At 43.4% G+C, this 23,876-nt stretch overlaps 1 protein-coding gene across 1 annotated transcript in view; it reads right to left on the bottom strand.

Annotated features, from left to right (window-relative positions):
* Positions 1 to 17,310: 17,310 nt before the first annotated feature.
* The window catches only part of HIP1R (huntingtin interacting protein 1 related), a 126,657-nt gene continuing 120,091 nt past the window's right edge, over positions 17,311 to 23,876 (bottom strand). Inside the window, exons 31-32 of the mRNA XM_088449254.1 lie at positions 20,467 to 20,667; positions 17,311 to 18,897 (exon numbers count right to left, since the gene is read on the bottom strand). Coding sequence (XP_088305380.1) covers positions 18,850 to 18,897; positions 20,467 to 20,667 — 249 coding nt within the window. The 3' untranslated portion in view covers positions 17,311 to 18,849. The remainder of the gene's footprint in view (positions 18,898 to 20,466; positions 20,668 to 23,876) is intronic.

Genomic DNA, 23,876 nt, shown 5'->3' with positions numbered 1-23,876 from the left:
GTCTGGGCTCTGGCTGGGCCACTCAAGGACATTCACAGAGTTGTCCTGAAGCCACTCCTTTGATATCTTGGCTGTGTGCTTAGGGTCGTTGTCCTGCTGAAAGATGAACCGTCGCCCCAATCTGAGGTCAAGAGCGATCTGGAGCAGGTTTTCATCCAGGATGTCTCTGTACATTGCTGCATTCATCTTTCCCTCTAGCCTGACTAGTCTCCCAGTTCCTGCTGCTGAAAAACATCCCCACAGCATGATGCTGGCACCACCATGCTTCACTGTAGGGATGGTATTGGCCTGGTGATGAGCGGTGCCTGGTTTCCTCCAAACATAACAACTGGCATTCATACCAAAGAGTTCAATCTTTGTCTCATCAGACCAGAGAGTTTTGTTTCTCATGGTCTGAGAGTCCTTCAGGTGCATTTTGGCAAACTCCAGGCCGGCTGCCATGTGCTTTTTACAAATATATTTAATACTAATATATTTAATTTTACTAAGGAGTGGCTTCTGTCTGGCCACTCTACCATACAGGCCTGATTGGTGGATTGCTGCAGAGATGGTTGTTCTTCTGGAAGGTTCTCCTCTCTCCACACAGGAATGCTGTAGCTCTGACACAGTGACCATCGGGTTCTTGGTCACCTCCCTGACTAGGGCCCTTCTCCCCCGATCGCTCAGTTTAGACAGCTGGCCAACTCTAGGAAGAGTCCTGGTGGTTCCAAACTTCTTCCATTTACGGATGATGGAGGCCTCTGTGCTCATTGGAACTTCAAAGCAACAGATATTTTTCTGTACCCTTCCCCAGATTTGTGCCCTGAGACAATCCTGTCTCGGAAGGCTACAGACAATTCCTTGGGCTTTCATGCATGGTTTGTGCTCTGACATGCACTGTCAAGTGTTGGATCTTATATAGACAGGTGTATGCCTTTATAAAATCATGTCCAATCAACTGAATTTACCACAGGTGGACTCCATTTAAGCTGTAGGAACATCTCAAGGATGATCAGTGGAAACAGGATGCACCTGAGCTCAATTTTGAGCTTCATGGCAAAGGTTGTGAATACTTATGTACATGTGATTTCTTCTTTTTTTTTTTTTTTTTAATTAAATTTACAAAAATCGCAAAAAACCTTTTACACATTGTCATTATTGGGTGGAATTGGTATGGTTCGATTCCCGTCAGCGGCAGCCCGACAGGAGCAGAGTGCGACGCAGTGGAAGCCCGACAGCGCTGGAAATCCCGATTGTGGATAGGTAAGTATCCACTAACCTAACCCTCCTTAGGGGTGCCTAACCCTAACTTCCCCCCCAAGTGCCTAACCCTAACCACCCCCTTCCCCGCTGCCTAAACCTAAGTCCCCCGGGGGGGTGCCTAACCCTAACCCTCCCGGGGGGGTGCCTAACCCTAAGTCCCCCCCGGAAGCCCTAAACCTAACCCTCCCCTCCCCGCGGCTGTCCGCTTGTGGCGCCCGGTTTCCCAGCGTCGGGGAAATGCGGGCGTCTACATCTAGACGCCCGGCATTTCACCCTTGCCGGGATAAGGCAGTCGGGAAGCCGGCTGCCGGTATTTAGGCAGTCGGCTTCTCGATTGACTCCCTATTGGGTATGGTGGGTAGAAGTTTGAGGACAAAAATGAATTTATTCCAATTTGGAATAAGGCTGTAACATAAAATGTGGAAAAAGTAAAGCGCTGTGAATACTTTCCAGATGCACTGTATGGGCGCCCTTACCAAGACTTTAGATGGGTAACACTGTCTAATTGGGCGCAACAAGTGCGATAATTAATGGACACGCAAAACAACTAAATTGCTACATTGGGAGCACATAAATTAACGCTGTGTCCAAAACAACTGAATTGCCCCCAAAGAATTTCACAGATTCTCAGAGGATCGGCGAACACAGATGGCTGCAGTTGTTTCGGTCATATCGAGTAAGCAGCAGGCAGATATATGGGGCCCTTTTCTTACTTTACTTAAGGCGGCTTGGGTGGTGAATTGCATTTATTCTTTTCCTAAGACAGGTGTCACTCCCTTTTGGTGTTCAGACCTTCCTCAAAGGGGTGCCTAACATCCACCCAGCACATATCCCACAGAACTTTAATCAGGTACTCTGCTTTACAGATTTTGAACACAGTGGATTTCACATACCTCACATGGGAGGGGATCTTTATGCTGGCCGTTGCCTCTGCTCACCATATCTCAGAACGTGTTGTCTTGTAGGTCACTATATTTAATTTTCTATCAGAATAGGGATATCCTGCATACTAGACTTTATTTCCTTCCTAAAGTGGCATATCGTTTCCACATGAACCAGAATATTTTCATTCCTTTGCTACTGCAGGACACAGGGCCTAAGAGTGAGCTTCTTTGCACTCTTAAATGTGGTCCAAGTTTTATGTATTAACCTAGATAGATCTGCATCATTGAGGAATGTTGCTTGACTTCTACTTCTATATAATGCCCACAAGAGGTTGGCTGTTCTTGGGGCAGTCTGTGGCCAGGTGGATTACTACTAAAATTCCTCAGGCGTATATTTCGTAGGGAGTCTCAGTTCTTGACCGCCTAGTCGCTCATTATACCTCTTTGGTGAAAGCCTCCTGTGCGTTGCAACATGGTCCTCTGGAACAGTTGTGCAAACCAGCTATAATCCTCCATGTATTACAAAGTTTTATCAGTTCAGTGTATCTCTGAATAAAGAGAACAGTTTTGGGTACAATGTTCTGTGTGCAGCTATTGCTAAACAGACCTTCCTCCCCTTTTAGTGGCTGCTTTGGAAAGTTCCCAAGGTAGCAATATCCCCCAAAATAATTTTCCAGCTCATCAGCTGCATAGGTGTATTTCATTACTCACTGACACATTTTAAAAGATCCACAGGTGGAGCCAAGTATTTCACATGCAATCCTGGGAGGAGACTTGGAAAACATGCACCTTTAGAGCTATTTCACACACTCCGGTTTTGACCGGGCGGCAAAAAGCCGCCCAGTTTTCAGCCTGGTGTAAAATCTAGTACATGCAGGAATTCAGCGGGTCCTTTCACACGTCACGGCCACAGCACCGTCGCCGTGTTAGAGCCGGAAAAAACTACTATGCAGGACAGTCCCATGCCATGGCCGTGCCGTCCCTGCACGCCAGTAGTGTGAAGGAAACAATGTTTCCTTTAACACACACTGGCTTCCGCCGGCCGGACTTGTGCAGCAGCTACTGCTGCTGCGCATGCCCAATAGGATAAAAAAAATAAATAAAAGCGGATCAAAGCCGCTGCTTGTGAAAGGCACAGAGTGCCTGAAAAACCCCGGCCAGCTACCGCCCGGTTCTTTCCTGGCCAGCCAGAACCGGAGTGAGTGAAATAGCTCTTAGGGGTCTTGAGGACAGAGTTTAAGAACCCGTGCAAAATGCCCATTATGATGTATTGAGCAAATGCTTTTAGAAATATCAGTTGGGGATAGAGGCACTAAACTGCTAAGCCCTCAAACCTATCATAGCCACAATTGTGGATTGTTTGAGGAAGTGAATGAGATGCTGCTTCTTAGCCCCCTTTCCTACAATAATTAATTTTTGGTGATCAGAGTTCATGCAGAGCAGAAACATTGCCATCACCCTAGCACAGTGTTTCCCAACGCCAGTACCTTCAGTACAGGCCACATAAATTCTAAGTGCCCGTACAACATTCAGGGAATGAGAACCCCCAGAAGAATACAACAAGGCCGGAACCACAATTGGCTGATTCAGGTGAAAGGCCGAGACCACCTTAGGCAAAAAGGAAGATCGGGTGCACAGTTCTGCCCGATCATTATGAAAAACTAAGGGGAACGGCGGGACAAAGCTCCAAGTACCGACACTCGCCTAGCCGAAGCTAGGGCCAATAAAACGATCAACTTCCAAGTTAAATATTTAAAATCCACAACCTTCAAAGTCTCAAACGTGGATAAGACGAGGTTCAGGTCCCACGGAGCCGTGGGAGGCACAAAGGGGGGCTGAACCCTAAGCACAGCTTGAAAAAAGGTTTGTACCTCCAGAATCAGAGCAAGGCAACGCTGGAAAAAAAATTGAAAGAGCAGAAATCTGCACTTTGAGCGATCCCAGCCGTAATCCTGCATCAAGCCCCTTTTGAAGAAAAAGAAGACGACGCGGCAAATGAAAGGAAGAAGTGGAATATCCACAACTCTCCGACCAGGAGATATAAGCCTTCCAAATGCGATGGTAATGTGCAGCTGTAACTGGTTTCTGAGCTCTAAACATGGTTGGAATGACCGCCCTCGGAACACCCTGGCTTCTTAGGATGGCGGTCTCAAAGGCACGCCGTCAAACGATGCCGACTTAAATCCGGGTATACGAACAGACCCTGCTGCAGAAGATCTGACTGCAGTGGAAGGGGCCAAGGTTAGTCTACTAGAAGGAGTAGGAGATCTGAATACCAAGTTCGACGAGGCCAATCCGGAGCCACAAGGATGACTGTGGATGACTCGCGTTTGATCTGCTTGAGAACCCGAGGATGAAGTGGAAAAGGTGGGAACAGATAAACAAGGCTGTATGGCCAAGGAAGCAGTAAAGCATCTTCTCCCTATCATTGCTGGATCCCTGATCCTTGAGCAGTAGAGAGGTAGCTGTTGATTTGACCAGGACGCCCTTGATGTCTGACACCAAAAACTCTCTGGCTTCTAGTCCAGCAATCACAGAATGAAGGGACTCCATCTTGAACCTGTGAAAGGGGAGATACTGGTTCAAGGACTTGAGATTTAGAATGGGTCTGACTGACCCATCCGGCTTCGGAGCCACAAAAAGGTTTCAGTAAAACCTCTTGTTTCTTTGTGCCAATGGCACCGGAACCAGAACTTTGGCTAGTAGAAGATTGTTGATCGTCTGGCGCAAAACTAGTTGATTCAAAGGATCAACAGGGAACCCCGTTATGAGAAAAAGCACTGGAGGAGTGAAGGCAAACTCGATCTTGTATCCGTAAGATACCAGATTCCGGACCCACTTGTCGGAACAAGTCTGCCTCCAAGAAGCGCTGGAGACAAGCACCCAGCTTGGAATCACCGAGGTGAGATGGAAGCCCGTCATGCCACAGATTTATCTGCTGGCTTGGGATCCGGACGGCGGGCACTGGCCATCTGATGTCCTCTGGCACAACCTCCTCGATTTGCTGAAGATGAACCTAGAGGTCGACCTTGAATTCTCGCTGGAGCTTGAAAGGAGCGAGAAGAAGGCCGTTTAAACGAGCGACATGGAGGAGCTGACATAGATAGAAAAGTACTCTTACCTCCAGTGGCCAGCGAGATCCACTTGTCCAACTCTGGACCAAATAAAATATTGCCTGTGAAGGGAAGAGCTTCAACCACTCTTTTAGACTCAGCGTCCGCCTGCCAAGCATGAAGCCAAAGTGCTCGGCGAGCAGCGATGGCCGAGATTCTAGCTCCTACCTGGCCGATATCTCTGGAGGCGTCTCCCAAGTATACTGCAGACTCTTGAATATGATCCACCAAGATAATCAGATCTGTCCGCAGAGTTTTCGACTTTAAACCTTCCACCAACTGTTCCGTCCACTTCTCCACTGCCTTGTTGACCAAAAAGCCAACCACGGCCGGTCTGAAAAGTGCACCTGCGGCTGTATAAATGGATTTTAAAGTAGTTTCAAATTTCCGCTCTGAGCTTTCCTTCAACATAGTAACTCCTGGGACTGGAAGTGTGGTCTTCGTCGATAGACGAGACACTGAAGAATGCACAGATGGTGGAGTCTCCCATCGCCTTCTATTCTCTGTAGGAAAAGGATAAAGAGAGAAAAAACGCCTAGGGATCTGGAATTTACTGTCTGGATTCTGCCAGGTCGCTGCCATCTGTTCATCTAACTTACCGGAAAAGGTAACCGTAGACATCTGTTTCTTAGCAAACAATGAATCATCCAAAGATTTTAGTGTCTCCAGGTCAGAAATGTGAAGTTGCTCCCTCACAGCCAGGATAAGCGCTTCGACACCCTGCGTTGCTTCCGGTTCCTGCAAAGCAGCCTCTATATCAGATTCGTCTAGCATCTCCCCTTCCTCCTGAGAAGAGTGATCTGTCTCAGAATCCTCATCTGACTGGAGAACAGTTGGAGGTGTCCTTTTTTTGGACAGGCGACTTACTGCGGCCTCAGGAGACTTAAGCTGGGCATCCACTATACAATTTTCTGTCAGATAGCTGTCCAATCTGGCTGGTTGGAATGAAAGCCTGGTAATGTATGGGAGCAAATTACAGGCGATCATATGGTTTTAAACACTGAAAAAAGGACAAAAAAATTGTTCAAATTGGTTAAATTTGTATTTTTTAACCAATTTGTCTGAACAACCATTTTTGGCTATTTTCCAGTGTGTATGAGCAAATGGACAATTGTCATTTGACCCTATACATTGCCAGGTTTTCATTCCAACCAGCCAGATTGGACAGATATCTGACAGAAAATTGTATAGTGGATGCCCAGCTTTAGACCCAGAACCCATAACCTGGGTAAGGCTATTCATGGAGCCGGTTAGATCGTGAGCCCACGCTGGTTCTGTATCAAGAAAGGAAGGGTGAGAGGTACCAGGACTATCTCTGGCAGCCTCCTGTTCCCTACTTGAAGTGGCTAATTCTGATGAAAGCTGTGCTATGACCCCTGCCAAATTATTATTAAGGAGGGCGTGACAGTATGTGCTGTGTTCGCACTAACTGTCAAAGTCAAATAATTGGTTATGATCGTTTGTAATTAATATCTGACGATCTAGTCGTTTATGGGCTGATAAAGAGTGAAATCGGACGCTACTCTGCGTCGGAAGCAAGCCAATGCACACAAATGCGTATATATATATATTTAAAAATGCTACTTTTAGCCAGTGTATAGGAGACAGGTTCTGTGTAGGTCTGTGGCAGATAATTGAAAAACCACACACATACTGTGAGGTGCAGACGAGTGTTTTAAATGCAAAATTAGAAACCATTGTCTGATAGTATTGTCATATTGATAGCGATTACATTGTTTTAAACCTCTGTATCATACTGCCATACTAGTGAAAAGTTTATTTTCTGTGCAGAAAACTAAAAGTGTCTGTGAGCAAACGTGTGCTTGTAAATTGAAAGATAGGGACTGTGTGTCGGGACCTATAGACGAGGTCTAAAAGACTCAGTAGCTTTCTGCCTCGTCAGACACCTACTGAGTATGTACACATAGCAGGTGTATTGCAGCAAGGACAGGGATTTTGTACCTTGAAGAAAACAAGGGGCCCTGCGACTCCCAATAGGAGTCGCAGGGCCCAGTGATCAGTTAGGTTCTCTGGACACTGCGACTAGACCGTACGGTTGGGCAAACCGTGATTGTAGCTTGGGGGTAGTGGATGAAATCACTGGAAAGGGTAAGTGTTATTGGAACACTTAAATTCTAACAGGGGAAAGTAGTCAAAGAGGGTAAGCTACCGGACAAGGGCTGAAAGGTGTCCGGAAAGACAGTCTAATTGTATAAGACGTTATTCTGTACCCTGATTGTGCAAGCCGTCCATAACGGTTAGCGGGTCGGCAGCGCACAACGGGATAGGAGTGCGTGAACGTAGCTCTATTGAATCATTCACCGGTCCACATACTAGCGAAAAGTGCTTAGCGTTTTCCCAGATGGGTGCCAGGCTGACGCTGGGTATGGTTGACAATGTGCTACTTTTGGAAGGGCCAACAGGATCAGCAAGGTATGTATACAAGTATGGTACGCATGCAACTGCGTACTGTAATGTATGGGTTAAAATGACCACGGAATGTGTGAAACCTTTTCCTAAAATTGGGAGTTTTGATGTGGAGGTGTTGAATAATGTTAGAGATGGTATCTGTATGGTGAAATTTCTAAAGAAACGAGTCAAGTATAATGATTGTTTAAAATTGTGGCAGCATGAGGGGAACACGTGGGTGAGTGGCGTGCTCGTGCCGCTAAGTAGCATTGCCCAAGGTATTGCTATTAGTGCATGCTCGCCTCCGCCGCCCTATGCGGCTGCAGGCGATGGTACAGCCAATGCCAAAAAAATTATAGAAATCGTAACAAGTAACTGTAAAGAAACATGTAACTGAAAAAAAAAAAAAAAGAAAATGCTTTTTAAATCACCTCTAGGAATTTTAAGTGTGTAAAAAAAAAAAAAAAAAAATCAGGTGTCTTTGTTTACAGTAAATATTGTGATTGAGAACTGAGGCCAGAATAGCTAGTATATGTGCTAATTTTTCCTTGATCTCCTTGAAAGTCTAGGCAATCTGCATTGAAATTTATGCATTCATAATTAATCACAGCAAACCCAAATATGAAGGTTCTCAATGTATAAATTTGTACATGCTGCATATGAGAATTTTCTGTCTGGAGTTTTGTATGTGCGCATGTGTATGTACTTCTGAAAAATCCTTGCAATACAGCAGTTAAGAAATTCACTTCTTAGTAAGGTAACAGGTGGTGTATTATACTGTATTATCTGTGTATTAGATCGCATGTAAACCACATAATATTGCAGTTTCTGATTTGAGGGTTTGCTGACTATGTATTGTACTCTAATTCGTTTATGTCATGTTTGAATGATACTAAACTATTGTTGCTTCATCTCTCACAACCGGACACAAGGTTGCAAAGGACAAATTACAGCTGTGTCAGACTAAGGTTAAATACTTGAGACACTGTCTAACCCAGGAGCTACGACACTTGACCACTGACAGAATACAGGCCACACAGACCATGAGACTGCTGCAAAACCAGCAGCAAATCCGTACCTTCTTGGGCATGTGTGGATACTGCAAATCATGGATCCCAGGTTTTATTTTTCTATTTTGGCATTACCATTGCAGGAATTGGTGTCATCCTCAAAACCCGACCGCGTCACACATACTGAGGAAACAGAGCAGGCTTTCCTTAACCTTAAGGATAGTCTGACAAGAGTACCTGCCTGCTCTGTTTCGTCAGTCTGAGGAAACAGAGCAGGCTTTCCTTAACCTTAAGGATAGTCTGACAAGAGTACCTGCCTGCTCTGTTTCCTCAGTCTGACTGAGGAAACAGAGCAGGCTTTCCTTAACCTTAAGGATAGTCTGACAAGAGTACCTGCCCTGGGAATGCCAGATTATGAAAAAACCTTTTGAGTTATATTATACGGAAGCTGATGGATGCGCAGCAGGTGTCCTCACACAAAAACATGGTGATGCTAGCAGACCTGTAGCATACTACAGTGCACAATTGGACACTGTGGCAAGATCACTCCCAACGTGTTTAAGAAGTGTAGCAGCAACCGCTCTTCTGGTAAACAAGAGCGAGAATGTAGTATTAGGTCATGACATGATTGTTTATACACCACATGCTGTGTCTGCTTTGCTGAATTCTGCCCAAACCAGACACGTCTCTTCAGCCAGGTAAACGGTGCAATACGTTAAATCCAGCGACGTGCTTGCCATGTGTGCCTCAAGATGCACAAAGGGTGGAGAGAGGTGAGTCGCTGGTAGGTGAGTTTTGCAGGTATACTGATACACAGGATAGTATGGAGTATTTGAATCAGACCTTTACTGCAAGACCTGACATATGTGATACATCAGTAGAAAATGCAGATTTGATGGTTTTACACGGATGGGAGTTGTCATAGACAAACTGACACAGGAGAATATGCACAGGATTATGTTGTTGTAAATGACGAAAACAATATCTTTATACCGTCATGGCTACATTATCATGAGACCCCACCCACACACACACCAATAATTATTTTCTCTGATAGATTGTTTTCCACAATTTATCTCTAGATGAGAAGTCGGGCCGGAAGTGCCGGTGAATAATTAAAAAAAAAAATTCCCATCCCCCCCATACACACACTCATGTACACTTCACACACATACATTCATGGTATATCATTCCATTTTTATTCTGTTCCAGTTTTTTCTGTTTAATAAATCCTGCAGTGATAAAACTTATGTATGGTAAGTTACAAAAGGCAGTAGCTGTCATCAAATGTAAAGCCCATACATGTGAAGAAGACCCCATGTCACTGGACAATAGCAGGGCAGATGAAGCTGCCAAATGGGCAGCAGGGGTAAGAATTAACATGCCAGTTAATAAAATGATGGTTTTTCACGCAATTGATACGCAGAAATTAATTGAGATGCAAAATTTGTGTTCCATTCAGGAAAAGGCAGTTTGGAGATCAAAGGGATGGACAATGTAAGCCGGTGGCACCCAAGGCATACTACCCAAGCTTGGCTGAAGCAGCGCATGGTCTGACTCACCTGGGAAAGCAAGGTATGTGCAAGTTGGTCAGAACGTATTCGTGTGCACCGGGCTTCTCTTCCCAAGCTGAAAAGAGGGCAATGTCCTGCTTGACTTGCTTGAAGAAAAACGTTGGAAAAACAATACCAACCGAGCCATCCCACATCCCTCCGACAGACGGACCTTTTCAGGTAATACAAATTGATTTCATCCAATTACCACCCTGCAGGAATCTCAAGTATGTATTAGTTTGTACCGATGTGTTTTCTAATTGGGTAGAGGCATATGCAGCTGCCACTAATACTGCTGCGTTTACTGCTTAGAAGATTGTTCAGGAATTTGTATACAGGTACGGTATCCCTAGAATCATAGAAAGTGATAGGGGTACTCATTTCACTGGTGATGTCTTCCAGAACATGTGCAAGTTGATGGGTATTAATAGACCTCACACCCTCTATCGACCGCAAACCAGTGCCAAGATGGAGAGGGTAAACGGTACTATTAAGAACTGAGTAAGATCATGGCTGAAACTGGATTAGGTTGGCCAGAAGCCTTACCCCTAGTCCTTCATAGCATCAGGACAACTCCTACACCCTCTCTTAATTTGTCCCCCTTTGAGATACTGTTTGGGAGACAACCTCATCTGATTGTAAGTCCACAGGAAGATTTGAAGAGTAACAACGAGGTTACTGTAAAGTATCTTATAACAATGAGTAAATAGTTGAAACAGCAGCAGCAGAAATTTAAATTGTTGTCACCCGATATGCCAGAAACAAACTGTCATGTTGAACCTGGAGAATTTGTTATAATCAGAAATTTCTTACGTTCAGGTTGTCTGACAGATCAGTGAGAAGGTCCGTATCAAGTACGACATCCTTGAAAGTGGCAGAGAGAGATACCTGGGTCCATTCCACTCACTGCAGAAAGGTCAACCAACCGATGGAGATACAAGGCGGAGTCGAGGCAGATAACGTAGACCTGTCAAGTGCGAGCTTGTCCCGGGAGAGTTAAAGACTGCAGTGAGGTACCTGAGCTAGGCAAATTTGCAATCCACTATTCCAGCAATGGAGTGGCGGGCTGGGGTTGCGTTCCTATTTTCTTCCAGAATTCTCATCATCCTTGTTTGTTTCGGGATGTCCTGTTTCTGTAATGGAGGACAGATGATGGAGGGAGAGGTCGATGGTGATATCGATGGAGTCGGGAGGAGCAATACATTCACAAGGGCGGTATCTGACCAAACTCAGTACAGTAATTGCTAAGAGATCTGTTATCCTAGAAACTCGGAGACAGTGTGAGAGGTTATTGTCTGAGGAATACTGTATTTGTGAGTATTGTGGGTCCCTAATCAATGAGAGATGTCTCCAACGGTGCCAGCCCAAGTATAACCAGTATTGGGGTGGACATACTTTAGAGGATTTTCATGCCTTGGTAGGCAAAGTCTTAAATCAGACTGAATGTTGGGTGTGCTCTCACGTGCCTCAGTGACAACATAATGTAGGACTAGTACCACTCCCGTTAAATGTCTCTGAGGTCCTTGAATTACATAAGGGGAAGACGCTGGACGGAAAATTTATTATGTCCAAGCCTCCAAATTTTAAGCTCCATCAGTACCAGGTGGATAGATCCCTGTTATGTTTAAACATCACCAATTCCAATAAACCAGTAAATTGGGAGGTGTCTGCGAACAATCAGACAATGACCTTATCACACAGAGCTAATAATGAACCAGTAGATGGTCGACTTCTACGCAACATTATCAGTGGAAGACACTTCCGGTATAAGTATACACTTAGTTCCACCAAGGTAATGGTTGGCAGAGTACCAGAAGGGTACTGTGCAGTTATTGTACAACCTAAAACATGTATTAGTCAAATGGGAAAATCTGAGGTAGGATTATTTGTCAGAGAATTGTGTCCGATGATAATGATACATTCTATTCCTTATGTACTCCCAGATGATGTGTATTTTATATGAGGAAGGAAAGCGTATAAGTGGCTCTCTCCAAGTTCCGAAGGTTTATGTTATCTGGGAAGATTAGTTCTAGAGGTTATTACCCTTACACATGGTGAAAGGCTTGGTATCCATAAAGACACGCTATCCCCATATCTTCATACGCATTATGAACACCGTGACAAAAGAAACTTGATACCTGGTGAAATACATACAGCTACACAGTTGATTAGCGAAACAACTGGTTTCCAAATTTTGGTAGCACTAGATCCCACCAGGATCGCTCGGGGTACTTTAAATTTTAGATACATCCAAGATCTTGCTAAATTAATAGATAATATCACCGAGAGGTATGATGACACGTTCAGGTATACAGGTAGAGTTACAGGCTTATAAGAAAGAACTTGTGCAACATAGGCTAGTGTTAAATAATTTAACAGCTGTTACTGGCGGATACTGTGTGACTCTAGCCACCCAATTTGGTGTCAAGTGTTGCACGTACCGCACAAATAACACTAGTGACCCCGCGGAGGTGATAGACCGGAAGATGGATGAAATTCTGCAGCTGAAATGGGAATTTTGAAAGAACCATAATGCTTCACTGGCTGAAGTAGAGGAAAAGAGAGAAGAGTGGTTCTATTGGTTGAACCCTGTGAAATGGTTCTCCGGTATAGGAGAGTGGGTCCAGGAACTGGTTGCTATTGTGGGTAATCTCCTGATCCTCACTTATTGTCATCTTAGTAATTGAATCATGTGTCATATGTGTTCCTAATGTACTGAAGTGTGGAAAATGTACAAGGGCAAACAGATGATGGTGGTAAGCAATGATATTATGGATACCAAGGTCAAGGAAGAACTGTATTACAACCCTGAATTAGAACGTACCATCAGATGATGAAATCTAAAATCGTGTGGTCATGCATAATTTATTGTTAATGTTATTTGTAAGCATCCTAGATAATGTAGTCTCAAGTCCCCAAACTTCCTTTATAGGTTCGATGAGATCCCACCAATGATCCCTATAGATCCGCAGATGGCGTATAAGGGTTGTTCTACCCTCTTGAAACGCATTATTAACGGTTCAGTGAGCTACTTGTGTCTCACCATTTATAATCTTGAATAATACATTATTATGCATGACTATAAAAGGTCAACATCAGAGTGTGATAGCGTATTGTTTGCTATCAAAGGATGGACTGTCGAAGTGAAATAATTGGTTTTGATCGTTTGTAATTATCTGACGATCTAGTCGTTTATGGGCTGCTAAAGAGTAAAATCGGACGCTACACTGCGTTGGAAGCAAGCTGATGCGCACAAATGCGTATATATATTTAAAAATGCAACTTTTAGCCAGTGTATAGGAGACAGGTTCTGTGTAGGTCTGTGGCAGATAATTGAAAAAAACACACATACTGTGAGGTGCAGACGAGTGTTTAAAATGCAAAATTAAAAACCATTGTCATAAGTCTGACTATCATTGTATGCCTAAAGGAACTAACGTTTACATTCCAAATAGGCAGAAGAGGCCTTTGATTAGCCATCAGACATTGTGACTCCATCAAGTATCTATCTGCTGGTCATCTCTGATCAGAACAACTGCATTGTCTGTCATTTGTTGAACTTAGTTCAGATATAATATAAAAATACCAGTTACTGGATGGAGCTTTATATATAATTTTAATCCATGACACAAACACTAATGCACATTTGCACACGCATGCACATAGACAATCGCATGTGTATCCACAATGCGAACACATAGACGCTCTTCTGCTTAATCAGATATGCATGAACATACCCTGTAACTATTTTAATATGAAGACACACAACGCACACTATCGTATGTAAGATAAAATGCTGAGACACACAATGCATACTTATGTATTTCTGTAAATATCTCACTACTTATGCAAGCACATATAGAAAAGGTTTTATTAAACAATCATTATGGTGTAAAATGTACATATACGATATATAAGGTATACAACATGGTAGACATGTCATGTTTGGTATCATACTGACACCCTGTTTAATTCCAGATATCTGAATCTATCATCGAAGGAACCGCATCTTGTGTTCGGTAGTTATGGATTATATGGAATTATTGGTTAGAATATGTACTTTGTATGTAGCGTTATCTCGTCTGGAGGGATGGACCATATCCCTGTTGTCACCATATGAACTGTCCTACGACCTGCATCGTACCAGAATGACAAGAACAAGAGCCAATGGAGTTATGCCAGCACGTTCCTATTGTGTTGTCCACTATATATTCAAGCGCACTCAGTCCTGTAGTCAGTCATCTACTTTCTTTCTTATGAGTCTTCACGTTTGATGCCGGGAATCTGGACTCAGAGTGCTTGCGTATGTATTGGCTGTACCTTTTGTATTTAATGGTCTTTGCGCTAATTGTGATAGATCAAAGCGTGTAACTTACTTTTTGTTGCAATAAGAACTTTTTGAGCTTTGGAACCACAATGAAAGTCTGGAAAGCAATTATTTCTGTTTAGCGATATTGGGGTATTCATACGCCCCACAAGCCTCGCACAGGGATGACCCGTCAGTTCGAGCATGGGTGAATTTCTTTCTGCACCTAGTGCAGGCATACAGTTTCTGTGAAGCAGTCTTGTCTGAGGCCTTGGAAGACATTCTCAACAACAAACCACACACAGTTCAGTAGATAATGTGCAAAACGAGGCAGTCAGAGCAACAGATGGGGAGGAGCAGAATTTGAATAATAATGCTACTCAATTATAGAGTGGAAATCCCACTTAATACAATAAAATCAGACGGAGAGGAGCAGAATTTCAATAATAATGCTACTCATTTATAAGGTGAAAATCCCACTATGCATGTAAAAGCAGTTGTGGAGTATTAATATAATGCAACCCCACTGCAGAACTCACAGACCCTCTAGACTGGAGCTGGAAATGTGGGCTATCACCCTGAGCGTCTCTAGCAGAAGATGGCACTGCTCCTAGTGAGCAGAGTTCGCCAGTATCGCTGGGCAGTATGAAGGAGGCCTTCTATCTCCGGCATGCCGTCTTAAGCGGCCATGCCAGAGAACCCGGCGCGGTGATTACTGACAGCCGCTGAGGCAGCTCTGTTAGATTACAGACAACCACGCTGAAGCGGTGTCTAAGTGCCTCCATCAATGCCATCACCGTAGCGTCTACAATACAAGTCCCGGCGCGGCTACAATTATTAGCTCCATGCAGAGGCACCTATAGTGACAGTGTCACTTCCCAGCAAGCAATTAACACCTCTCCCGCTAATCAGGAGAGGTGTATTATACTTACAGTCTGCTATTGCAGCCAGAGTGCTGGGCAGCGAGGGGAAAGTGAATGCACCAGGACACAAACCGGTTTCAGCTGTGGCTGGCCCCGCTGAGTCTGTGGACTCAATTATTAACGACCCCTCCATAAGGATGACCGGACACAGGCTGCTGTAGCTGTGGCGGTACCCACCCTGGCGGCTCCCACGGTGCAGGCAGACTGTCACACCAACAGTCTGCCTGTCCTCAATGCTTATTTCAGCTCTATTTAATAAAAAATAACTATAGTGCTGGAGACAGCCCCATGTGCACCAGCTCTTCTCGGGCACATTCTAAAAACTGGGGCTGATGGGGCATAGAGGGGGAGGAGCCAGTCACACGTTTAGATTTTTAAAGTGCCAGGGCTCTACTCTACCACCGTCTATACCCCACTACCATGAAGCTGCAGTGTCCCCTAGTGGATGAAGGAGAAATATGTACTGTTAGGGCTCCCTGAGGACTGGAGTTGGGAAACACTGCCCTAGGCCATTAGCAAAGTTGACACCTGCTACTGTTTTGCACATACCTAAACAGAACATTTAATCAAGATACACACTAACTTATTCAAGTACATTACTGCATTTTATTCTAGAACTCAATCTATTTTAATAACACAAATAGGGGATTTTGCCCTGTCCTAAAATGCTCCTATTACCTTTTATAGAAGAGGTTCCCAAACGCCGCCATTACAAACCACGTTTTAAAGATATACATGCTTGAGTACAGGTGACTAAATTGGTACCTCAGTCAATATGATTTAACCATCGGGATGGATAAGCATGGATATCCTTAAAACTTGGATTGTAATGAGAGTTTGAGAACCTCTGTTTTACGGAATATCAGCTACTAAAGCTGGGTACACACTGACAGATATATTGGCTGATCAATTGATCAGCCAATATATCTGCTGCACGTCGACCAGTGTGTACCTGCGATATGTTGGTGAATGTCGTTGTTCACCGACATATCACATTGGCTGTGCTGCACAGCCGATGGACAGCTATGTCTGTAGACAGAGTTTAAATGGGAAGAAATGGTTGAGTGGGAGGCAGTACAGGAGGAGGTTGCAGTAGTCAAGGTGGAAGAGGATGACAGTTGCTAAGAGTTGGTAGTCAGGATTATACTCTTCCTTGCACATGACTGTTTTTAAGGTAGAAAGGACCAGCTTGGGAGAGTGGTTATATTCGAGGGGAATGGTTAAAGTGAGAAGATGGCCAAGTCAAGGGCATCAAGATGATGCTATAGCTGGATGTTTTGGCCTCTGGGTGTGGGTAGAAACCCCCCCATAAAAAGACAGTTGTAGGAGAAGTGGTGGCGAGGGAGAAGCAGATATCACCGGTGGCAAGGGATTGGCTTACAGATGGAATTGCAGGCAGTTCAGGTATAAGCATATGCAAAGTTCCAGCGATTTCAGACAGATCTCTTGCACCTGAGATAGGGCTTTGCTTCTAAGACTCGGTTTATACAGTTTTAAGGCTCACAAAGTAGTAGTTGATAATGTGCAATCTGCATACAGAAACAAGTCTGAGATGAGTATGAACATTTGCAACTGTGGCTATGCAAAGAATATCACACTGCACAGCAGATATTTTACAGTAACCAGCATGGCTGGCAACAAAAATCTTGGCGACTGGTACCGTTGTGTTTTTTAAACAGTAAAAATATGAAAATCTTTAATATCATGTGTTACTAGATATATATATATATATATATATATATACATATACACACACACACACACACACACACACACACTGGAATTAAGTTGTGCATATCTTAAGTGCCACATTTTTACATTACACTCTTTATCAGGTCACACGAGATGAACGATTAAATGCAGACCAATCTCATCTGTTCACATTTTATTGCTTATTTAACATTTACAAAGATACAAAACCAAAAACACATTCAGGCTAAAAGTAGAACATAGTCAAGGTATGAAAAGACAGTTGTGTTTAAGGTTGATAACCCTGTATCCCAAAGGACATATAAAAAGGCATAATTCTATAACGAGACAATGCTCCAAGCAAGTGTGTGAAATGAACTTTCCTAAAATAAACTGTCTGCAACTTACTTTAATATAAATAAAAGACCGGGTGCGTGTGTTTGGACTGCCTGCAAAAAAAGTTGCCCTTGTGTGATTGTATACTTATAAACCAGTACTCAACATAAACGGTATAAAAGACACTTAGTCCAGAGCATGAGAGAAGCCCACTCCCCATCTAACTTTGTAAAGCTGACAAATTAACGTATTAGAAAACTACCTGAATGCACTGACAGGACACAATGTGAGAGAACATCGACCAACAAATATTGTATATTTTTATAGTTGAATATTCCTTGCTTACAATTACAAACATCAGAAGTGACAGATGTATTTAATAAGCAGTGGAAGACTAGGCATTGAAAAGCAATGCTAAATTTGCTGTAGTTCCCATTCCCTACCGATATCATTAGTTTCTTCTCACCCTCCGACAGCTAATGTGCAAAATAAAAAAATGCTAGAATTATATATTATACTATACATATATATATATATAAATAAAATATCGGCCTTCTGCTACTATAATGCGCTTAAAATTTGAAATAAAACAAACAAAAAAAAAAACCATTTAAAAACTAGTTTTATTAAGATTATTTCTCACAGAAAAACCCTCCGGCTTGCAGATCTATAGGTGCAGTTAATGAGCTGGACCATTTAAAAAAAAAAAGATAACTAATTATTTGTCCTGATAGCACTGCAAGCTATGATCTGGAGAGTCACTGGATGGCTCAGTAAAGCTTACTCAGCATAGATGTGGGCAGTTCTATTCTTCAAGAATTCTGTAAGATTAACGCTGGTATTAGTGTCATTTTGGGACAAATGTTTCCACTGATCTAATAGTTGGAGAAGACTTAGTACAATATACAGTATGTTAGGCACTCCAATCACTACAGTGACATGAGACAATTACATTGTCCTGTAAGGTGCTGGAAGACCATCTGGTCATTACATGGCCCAGGGCTGAGTTGTGTAGAAGGATAGGTCCATTACAAATAAACAGTCATGGACTTAAAATGTAATCGTGTACATGGAAATAAAGGAAGTGTGCTCCAGCCTTGTGCATTTTTTTTCATAAAGAAATAAAACATTGCAATAAAATAAATTGAAATAAAATTGTATGTATGTGTCTCTAGATTTCTTACACTAGTATAAATAAGTAGCCGAGTGGAGAAGAATAAAACTGAGCACCTAAAAGGTATCCACAGAGCAACTATCTGTATAGAACACAGATGTAACTGCTAGAAGTGCCAGAATCACAGTTGTCCTGCACACCCTGGAACATGTAGCTGTGCACGGGGGACAGACAGCAGCCATTCTGTCTCACAATGCGTGGAGTCACCAGCTAGTAGTTTATCAAGTGAGCTTGGTAGACACCATCATCTTTATCAATCTGAAAATAAAATAACATATTATAATAAATACAGATTTGTAAAACATTACATGTGTTGAGAATGAAGTCTATATATTATATTGTGCTCCCAGTGCCTACATTCATGCCTCATTCCTGTATTTTCACTTGTAGCACACAAAATCATAATGCACAATTATGCCCTCTCCATTCTCTAAGGTAGATGATGGTGGTAATGCGTAATGTCAGAGGGCAGAAACAAGGCTGGTAAATAAATCACGTCAGCTTATTGCAAACACTGTGCTGTTTCTGCGGTAATTATTTATGTATAATTCATTCAGAGTTCTAATTATTATAGACTGATTCTTTGTTCCCACTTGACACAGCAGTGGAATTTCCTCAGCAGGGACATAGATGTGAGCTGGCTCTCATTCTGCTTTGGAAGAGGAATTGCTACAGGCTATCATATCAAATACTGATTTGCATTATTATTTTTGCACATACATTGCTAAAAAGTACCTACAGACTTAACTGTATAATTCATGGCATTGCAGTGAGTATTTTGGATATTTTCCAGATATTGTTTTATCTGACCATTGATTCTTGAGGATATATTTTTCCAGTACTACTATTGTGATTATTTACCATCACTAATAGTCTATTCGCTGAGTAACTATAGAACGTTTTTTCCACCATTTTTCATTATATAGATAGGGCCTACTTTGCCTTTATTGTGCCTTTCTTTTTTCAGAGTTTCATGTATTATATTGCATTTTAAGGTATACTCAATAAACGTTATGTTTTAATATATAGTATTTTAGGATCCAGTGCCCCCAACACAAAGAGAACTTCCTTTCCTCCCTTTTTTTGTACTTCACTAAATATGACCATCATGGTTTGTTCCTCTATAGCACTTTGATATGTTAAGCTGGGTACACACTTTACAGACTGTCCCGCTGACTGAGCAACCAATTTGGTAAGCTTTGCACACTTACCAATTGGCTGCTCGATAGGTCTGCCCAGAAATCACAACTGGGCGGGCATTTAAATTTGCCTACCCAGTTGTGTTGTCAGTGTCAGCGGTTTCTGTGGCCAGTGTACGGGTGGTCGGAGGGTTGCCCGTACAGACAGGAAGATGCGAACGATATATCTGCAAGATATATCGGTATCAGCTCTGCTGCAGGGCGACCTGATTTGTCTGTGAACGATGTTGTTCAGACATATTGTGTGTACACACAGAGAGATGCACCAAGCAATATGTCGTTCGCTGGATGTACTAACATAAAGCATGTACCCAGCTTTAGGACGGAGGTGCTTATGTACCTGACAAGTTTGTCGCAAACGTAGAAATGCAGCTCAAATGACTGAATGACCTTTACAAGTCACCTTATGACAGTCCTACAGACGTGGTAAATTTGCAGCGTTTAATAACATAGGGAGGGAATAAATAAGAATAACATAGCTGGAGTGGAATATCAGGCTAGTACTAAACAATATAATATTTTGCTTCATGGTTGATATCTGAATGTTAATTTAGGGTTTAGTGTTCAGACAATTCCTACATGGCTTCAGTGAATGAACTACATTGCTAGGAGTGCAGTCATACAATACCTTACAGTCTTCCTGTGGTGGAATGTTGGGTTTCTGTGCCAGCTTTGGCTTCTTCAGAATTCCAGGTTTCTGAGCTGACAAGGGTTTTACTATTTCATTAGTTTCATCGTAGCCTACTGCTAGAGCATAATGCTGCTTCCTAAGGTTCCCGAGGCGCATCCTTTCATTCTGCAACATGTTATCCAATTCAAGGACTTTGACCTAGGAGTGAAATAGTATTCAAACAAATAAGTACAACGGCAACACAACTGTGTGTGTAGGTACAAATATGTATAATGAAATTTTGAAAAATGTCTATATAAAAAAAAAAAAAAAAAAAAGACTTGAGGATGGCACAAGTATCAATATAGTACAATACAATAAAAACTAATAGAACAATCATATTTCTTTTCCAGGGTCCATACGGATACCATGGAGATATTATGGTTGGAGAGACCAGGCACCAAATAGTTAAAGCTTCAGCTTCCAGGATGCCCCGGGTCCTCCTACTCCATATATACCCCGCCCCTAGCCATAGGACTTCAGTTGTTTGTTTGGTGCGGCAGGTTCAAGACACACCTTTGTAACAGGGGACTGCTCATGCAGTCCTAAGCTTTTATTTTGTTTTATTTTTGTACTGCGACTCAATCTACCTCCGCCGGGCCACGCCACCAGTAACTGGGCTGATGATTTCGGCGGGTCGCAGCGGAGTTGCTAGCAGCAATGCTGCGACCCGGACTGCAACCAGTAAGGCGAATCCTCGCTTGCGGGAATCGCGCACGGCAGTCCTTGCTTCTGGTGTCAGAGACGCACCAGAAGCCGCTGCAGTCAGGGCCCGGGATTGTCCGCGTCCTCACTACACCACCGGGGCCGTATCGTCTGACGTCGGGGATCGGCAGCAGACTCTTCCACAAGGTCAGCGTACCCAGCTGGTTAACGCAGCTTAGGGGAGGTAGGTGCTTCCCTGACAGCTCCTCCCCCGAACCAGACGTAGTCCTTCAATGAGGTTTTGCGCGTCTGGGTTGCTCCACCTACTCTCCATGTGTATATGAGACACTCACGGTCCACGCTCAGTGCGCCCTGTAGCTGTTGGTCTTAGGAGGGTTTGGGTCAGTCTCCCTGTATACCACTCCCTTGGTTAAGGTATATAGTGGTTGGTATATGTTGAATGGGAACCTGCGCTTACTCCTGTTGGTGTGCTTTGCTAGCTGCGGACACGAAGAGATGATCCAGATCTCTTAATAGAATAATCGATAAATGGAAAGATTGTGTCTACGCTTAGCTAGGTAGTGTTTCTAATGGTAAGGAAATATTGCAATCAGTAGGGTTAATATTAGGCTGTGTTTGATTTGAAAGTCACTATCTACAGGTGTTAGGCGGTTACAAGAAGCTCTTAATTAGTAATAGGATAAATATACATAGGTCATATATGTGAGAATCAAAAGTGATGTTTATTACACAGTATCAGAGTAATTATATAATTATGGGAGACACAGTGCTCCATGAAAAAAACAAAAAAAGGCGGCGCTGGAGGTTTTACTTTTCTATATAAAAATACTTTTTGGAGCAGAGTTGGATAAAATAATAGCTACTCTGGCGGGTTCAAAGTCAGCAAGTCTGCCATCTACGGCCACTATAAAGGCTAGGCAGGTTTCTTTTCGGTCCTTCCATTCTCAGGGACGAGCAACAGAACAGCCTTCCTCTAAGAAGTCTAGTTTTTAGCAGAATATCACGGCGACAAACTAAGAGGTCTGGCCCGGCAAGACGTCCAGCTTCTAAGCCAGACAACAAACCCTCTGCCTGATGGGGCGAGCCTCCTCTTGGGGGATCCCAGGGTGGAGGGCAGACTTCATCAGTTTGCAGATTATTGCAGTCAAAACAGCAGCAGATGCCTGGGTCCGAGAAGCGGTTTCTCAGGGGTATGCCCTCTCTTTCAGGAGGCATCCTCCCCAGAAGTTTTTTTTTGCACAGATCCTCCAGCAGATGCGGTCAAGATTTTGGCTCTTCAGGAAGCCATTCACTCCCTGCTGCAGGCGGGGGTAATAACCCCGGTTCCTGTGTCGCAACAGGGATGGGGTTATTATTCAGAAACCGAATGGGTCTTATCGCCCTATACTAAATCTAAAAACCCTAATCAAGTTGATCCATGTACCCAAGTTTCGTATGAAAACTCTCCAATCAATTATTTTGGCAATGGAGCCAGGGGATTACATGTTTCCCTGGACATTCAGGATGCATATTTGCATGTTCCTATTATACCATCCCACCAGCAATTTTTACGGCCTATGGCCTATCTATGGCTCCCCGGGTATTTACCAAAATAATGGCTGTCATGACGGCCTATCTCGGGCGTCAGGGAGTCAGAATTCTGCCATGTCTGGACGACCTTCTGACAGACTCTGGTTGTTTTACAAAACCATCTTCAACTGACCATAGCCTGCTTACAAAAGCACGGCTGAATCATCAATTGGAAGAAATCATCACTTTCTCCAAAACAGCAGATGGTACATCTTGGAGCTCTTCTGGATTCTCGGGCACAGACCGTGTTTCTGCCAGAGGACAAGATTGTGGCCCCATCATTGCGAATATGCGAGCTAAGGGTATCCATTCTGTTAGCGATGCAGGTCTTGGGAAAATGGTATCCACCTTCGACATGGTGGGGTATGCTCAGTTTCATTCCAGGCCTCTGCAAAGATTGATTTTCTCTCCAAGTGGAATGGACAGTATAATCCAGTGATTCCCAACCTCGGTCCTCAAGGCACACTAACAGTCCTGGTTTTGGTGATATCCATGCTAAAGCACAGATGGTTTAATCAAAATATCTGAGGTACTAATAAAGTTGCCGGTGCTCAAGTATGGCTATCCTTAAAACCTGGACTGTTAGTGTGCCTTGAGGACCGTGGTTGGGAACCCCTGGTATAATCTAATAAGGTCCCAGAGGATCCTTCCTACTCCAGAGGTTAGTTACTCCCTCCTGTGGTAGCTGAGAAAGGATCATCTGAACAAAGGGCGCCCATTAAATTCCAAATTGGGTGCTTCGCACCACAGACTCTAGTCTTCTAGGATGGGGAGCAGTGACAGGTCATCACACCTTTCAGGGAAGATTGACAAATCAGGAAAGTCATCTGCCAATAAACATTCTGGAACTGCGAGCAGTATACAAAGCACTTGTCATGGCACAGGACCTGCCTCCAGGGCAAGCCGGTCCAGATCCAGTCCGACAATAGTGGCCTACCTCAATGATCAGGGAGGCACAAAAAGTTATGAAGCCATGAAGGAAGTGACAAGGGTTCTGATTTGGCAGAACGTCATCTTCCGGCCATCTCTGCAATATTCATACGGGAAGTACTCAATTGGGAAGCAGACTTCCTAAGTCGCCAGGATATACACGCCGGAGAGTGGTCTCTCCATCAGGTAATGTTTCAGATCCT

Source organism: Taudactylus pleione, unplaced genomic scaffold (assembly GCF_031769625.1).
Source record: "Taudactylus pleione unplaced genomic scaffold, aTauple2 ptg000479l, whole genome shotgun sequence".
Lineage (NCBI taxonomy): Eukaryota > Metazoa > Chordata > Amphibia > Anura > Myobatrachidae > Taudactylus > Taudactylus pleione.
The sequence above is the reverse complement of the archived record's forward strand: the minus strand, read 5'-3'. Positions and strand labels throughout refer to the sequence as shown.